This window comes from Tupaia chinensis, unplaced genomic scaffold (assembly GCF_000334495.1).
Source record: "Tupaia chinensis unplaced genomic scaffold, TupChi_1.0 Scaffold000273_1, whole genome shotgun sequence".
Classification (NCBI taxonomy): Eukaryota; Metazoa; Chordata; class Mammalia; order Scandentia; family Tupaiidae; genus Tupaia; species Tupaia belangeri.
Window position 1 is genome coordinate 417162 of NW_006159755.1, and position 4913 is coordinate 422074.

The window sequence follows — 4913 nt, forward strand, 5'->3', positions numbered from 1 at the left end:
GCAGGGGAGTCCCCCAGGATCCTGGCTGTCCTCTTCGTCCTCCTCTTCCTCAGCGGGCGGTTCCAGCGGAGCCCCGGGGGACAGTGGGACATCACCTGGAGAGGGACAAGGGCTGCACTGGAGCATCGCCTTGGCTCTCTTGTCCCATCCTCCCAAGTTCCCGTCAACCTTCCACTTTCGCCACCGCAACGCCCAGCCCTCTCTCCCTGCCTGGCCAGCCCGCTCGCCCTCGCCACCTGCTCTGACCCTCCACCTGCTCACCCCACCACTCCTCCTCTGGCTCCTCCTCTGCCCCTCCCCCCTTCTCAGAGGCTGCGGGGCTGTGCTGGGGGCGGCCAGGCCCTGGGAGAATTCGGGGAGGGGCAGGCCCAGGGCCAGCAGGTGGGCAGCCTTCTCGCTCCACTCCTGGGCGACGAGGGCCTTAACCGGCCCGCTGAGGCACGTGGAGCCCGGGTGGCGCCGGCGAATGTGGCGCTTGATGGTGCTCATCTTGAGGGAGGCCAGCGTGCCCCCGCACACCATGCACACCAGGCCGCGCTGGGCGCCGTCCAGCTCCACGAGGTACTCCAGCCCCCAGCGCTCCTGGTAGTGGCGGCGGTTCCGACAACCGGCCCGGGACCCCCGCCCTCTCGCCCTCGTTCTCCTGCTCCTCTGCAGGCCCAGGCCTCTCAGAGACCCAGCCAGCCTCTTCCTTTTACGTCTGGGGGGCTGAGATCTTGAGAGGAGGGGGCTCCAGCAGCGGGGGCGAATCCTGGCTCTTTCTAGTCAGGTCCTGGGGGATGAGGTCATCGTCTGTTGGGGAAGGGGTGAGGGAAAGGGGCTCAGCCTGCTGACTGGGTTGCCCTTACCCACGCATAGAGGGTACGATCCTTGCTCCTCACAGCAGCCCAACTATTGGTGTAAGCCCCAGTGTGTGCGCGGGTGCGCGCGTATGTGTGTGTGAGTGACATCGCTGAGAGGTGCTGTGCAGGAGGTGCTGTGTAGGAGTCCCTGCCTCCCGGCTTTGGCCACAGACCCCACCTGAAGTCCTAATGTGAGGGGAAGAGGGTCTCATCCCTGGGACAGACCTCGCACCTGATGGGGCTGGGTGAGTTCTGACAGCGCCTCAGACTGGCCACCCCAGGCCTGCAGCAGGGCACTGCGCTGGGAGCCGCTGAGCCCCAGGGAGCTGGGGTGCACCTCCAGCACGTGGGCATGGATGTCCTCCAGATGCAGGCTGGGCAGTGCCTGACCACAGGCCATACACACCAGCCAGTTCCCCCGTGGGTCATAGTCCATGAGACACACTGCCCAGAACCAGTTCTGCAGGGACTCCTTCAGCCTCCGCTCCAGGCGACCGGCCCCTAGCCCCTTGTTGCCCCTGGCCCTCGGAGAGGCTGAGAGGTGCCTGCACCGAGCCCCGGGTGCCACTGGGACCCCTTGCTGCTGGCGCCGGCACCAGCTGGGGCTTTGCCTGAAAGGGTTGGAGGGAGGGAAGGAACTGAGAGATGCTGGCCCTCTGGGGAGCCCCCACCACAGCCAGGTCCTCCACAGCCTCACTCACTGGGTTATCTGACTGCCCAGCCACATGGCTACTCTTTGCCCTTCTCTCCTCTCCCCTCAAATCTAAAGTCCATCTCCCTAATCCTCCTTCCTGCATGATCTAAACCCTCCCCACCTTCCCCCAGACCCATATTCTAGTAAAGTCCTTCCCTGACTTTGCTGTCAGCATACTCTTCCAACACCCTCTCATCCCCTCCTCCCCACTCCCAGCCATTTCCCTGCTGGTCCCCCCAGCCTCTACTCTCCTGAATCCTAAAAACCACAGAATGTCAAGGCTGTTAGGGACATTAGAGAACCTGCAATTGTCCCTCCCCACTATTATACAATAAGGGCAATAGAGAGACCCCACCCGGTAAAGCTCTAGGAAGTCACCTAGTTGGCAGAGGTGCAGTCCCCATTTGGTCCCATTGGCCACCCAGGTCCCTGCCTCTCCCTCTACATCCTGCATTACCTGGGCCCTTGGGTGGGCAAGCCTGGAGGCTGGCCCCATCCTCCTCCTCATCTTCCTCCTCCTCCTCCTCCTCCTCAGCCCCCTGGGCCCCCAGGCCCTCGGCCTCACCACAGGACCCCAGCCCCAGGTGTGCATCCCAGCTGTTGCTGATGACTTCCTTCTCCCGGGGACTCCAATGCAGGGAGTAGGGGTGCTTTTGGCGGATGTGCCGCTTGATGGTGCTGAGCTTGAGGGTGGCCAAGGAGCTGCCACACACCATGCACACCATGCCGTGCCGGGCAGGGTTGAAGTCCATCAGATACTCCAGCCGCCAGTGGTCGTGGTAGTAGCGCCGGTGGTCACGGCCAGGAATGCGGCTCTTTCCAGGCCTTGAGGCTCTGGCCTCACAATGGTCTGAGTATTTCCTGCCTGAAGATGTTGGTCCCCTGGCCCTGGAGGACAGGGGGGCATTCCCCCAGGACCCCAGGGCACCCCCTTCCAGCTGAAGATCTTGCCCTGAAGAAGGGGAAAGGGAGACAGCTTTTCAGTCTCCAGTTTCCAGAGGAAGGACCCAGGACTTCGATTTTGAGGCCTGAGAAAGGGAGATGGGAGAGAGGGTACTGGGAGGGGCAGGAAAGGGATGGCAAGTGCTATAAAAGGGATGCAAGAGAAGCTGGGAGTCAAAACACAGGCCCCTTACAAAGAGCAAAGACCCGGGACCAGTGGGGATGGCGTAATGGTTCCATCGCTGGACTCTCATAATTCGAGTCCCAGACCTTGTGGCTTAAAACTTACACCGGGCACATGCGTGTGCGTGCCCAAAATCCAAGAGGGGCATGGAGGAGAAAGGATTGTGGCTTGGCCACCCCACCCCCAGGGGGGAGGGTGATTTCTCACTTTCTGTCTGTCTGTCTGTCTGTCTGTCTGTCTGTCTGTCTGTCTGTCTGTCTGTCTGTCTGTCTGTCTCTCTCTCTCTGGTGTGCCTACTTGCCCTATAGCAAAAATATCTCTTAAAAATTAAAAAAAAAAAAAAAGAAGAAGAAGGAAAGACCCTTTAAGACAAGATCAAAAAGGGCCAGCAGGTGGTGTGGTGTGGTTAAGGACGCTGGACTCCCACATGGCTGTGGTTCAAGTCCCAAACCTGGCGGCTTGATTTCTCACTTTCTTTCGCTCTCTCTCTAACTCTGTCCCTTTCTGGTCAAATTAAATAAATAAAGTTAAATAAAATAATTCTTAAAAAGAAAAGGATCAAGAACAAAAGGATGTGCGGTTGTGACTTTCTATAAAATAAGGTGAGAACTGACTCTGCAAGGCACCCTTCTTGCTGAGAGCACTGTAGGGATAAAGCCAGGAGAGCAGCAGGCTGGGGCGGTCACAGCAGAGCAGGCAGTGGGGCGAGAGGAACAAAGGGGGCATCTGTCTGCCTCTAGGGCTGCACAGAGGACCCACCCGCTTGAGGCCTCAGCCAGGAGGGCCCCACCCAAAGGTCTTCTCCCCTTTTCCAGTAATTTCTCAAATCCTGAGAATCTCAGTGTAGGATGGCCGAACACCATCAGTTTCCCAAATATAGGCCCCTCCTATGGGACAGCTCCCCAAGGCTAAGCTGTCAACACCTCTAGTTTCTCAGACCTGGACTTCCCCAGAATCTGGGAGCACCAATGACCCTGAAAAGGGATGGCAGAAGGGCCACCAAAGTGGTTAATGACGAATCTGCAGCAGGGAGTGGCCACCTCCCACCGGAGCTCATGAAGTCTTTCTGGGAATATGTTTTGTCTGGTAGGAAGGTAGCCACTGCCCAGCAGTCAGAAGGGCTGGCACTGAAGGGACCCAAATAACCCAGAGGTGCTCCCTTGCCAACAGAGACATCCACAGCAATCTCCACCCTCCCTACAGTTCTGATCTTCTTTTATGTAAAATGGTCTCCAGGCCACATAGGCAGGTTCTGGACATTCTCTCATTGGAGAATCCCAGGGTCAGGGAAACAAAAGACAGGATCAGAAAGGGCTCCTGTCACCCTTGTGAGGTTCTGTTTCAGTTTTTATTTATTTTTTAAGTAGATCTATAGAAAATGCACTGGCTCCAGAGTCAGAGACCTGGGTTCAAGTCCTGGCTTCAGTGGCACTTGCTCTGTGACCTCTGTGACCACGCTGGGCCTAAGTGTCTTTGTCTGCAAAGGCACCAGATAGCTAGCTGGTCTCTTAAGCATCTTTCCTGCTCTGGATCCAGGCTAGTCAAGGTGGCCTGGCTCTTTAAGAGCAGAAAAAAGGGGAGGAGCTGAGATTCTTTAAAAACAAAAGGGGCTGGGGAGTTTCTGGGAGGGGAGGGTAAGGGGGGAGATCGCCGCGATTCGGGTAGTCTCCTCCGCCTGGACAGAACCTTCACGGGTTTTAAAGCGCAGACCCTGCGGCAGGGAAATAGGAAACGGTCTCCGCCGAGAGTAAACGAGGACTGGCTGGTCCCACCAGAGCTGGCAAATTGGGGCAAAAAAAAAAAAATCTGAAAAGATGGAAAGAGAGAAGCGCGGGCAGGAGGGGAGTGTCTGCCTTTGTAGGCGAACCTATCCCTGGAAAAACTGTCCTCTCTAGGGAAAGGTGGTGGCGAGCCCCTAGAATGCCCGCGATGCTCTTTCCTAGGAAGAACGGGAGGAAGAAGAGAAAGGGTTCCTGTCCCTAATAAGGCCACAAAACGAAAGGGACGGCCGATTTAAAACAGTGGATCAAGCTCACGTCCTCGGGGAAAACCAAGCTCAAGTCCTCTGGGGAAGGTTCCCCAAAGGGCCTCAGGGTAGGGACACTTTTAAGAGACCGTAGAATCAGGGAGACCACCTGGGAGTCTGAGAGAGAAAGGGGCGGGGGCCGCAGGTCTAACAGCCTAGAGCCCCGCGCGCCGGCCCTTTAGGCCCCTCTGCCAGGGCCCCCCAAAGGGGGCGACGGCGGCGGTG

At 57.8% G+C, this 4913-nt stretch overlaps 1 protein-coding gene across 1 annotated transcript in view; it reads right to left on the bottom strand.

Annotated features, from left to right (window-relative positions):
- Positions 1 to 4913, bottom strand: part of ZFTA (zinc finger translocation associated) — an 11696-nt gene that overhangs the window by 888 nt on the left and 5895 nt on the right. The window contains 10 exon segments of the mRNA XM_027772382.1: positions 1 to 4; positions 7 to 95; positions 262 to 316; positions 319 to 610; positions 612 to 694; positions 696 to 748; positions 751 to 820; positions 1075 to 1439; positions 1442 to 1453; positions 1994 to 2512. The exon segment at positions 1 to 4 is cut by the window's left edge and continues 888 nt beyond it. Coding sequence (XP_027628183.1) covers positions 1 to 4; positions 7 to 95; positions 262 to 316; positions 319 to 610; positions 612 to 694; positions 696 to 748; positions 751 to 820; positions 1075 to 1439; positions 1442 to 1453; positions 1994 to 2512 — 1542 coding nt within the window.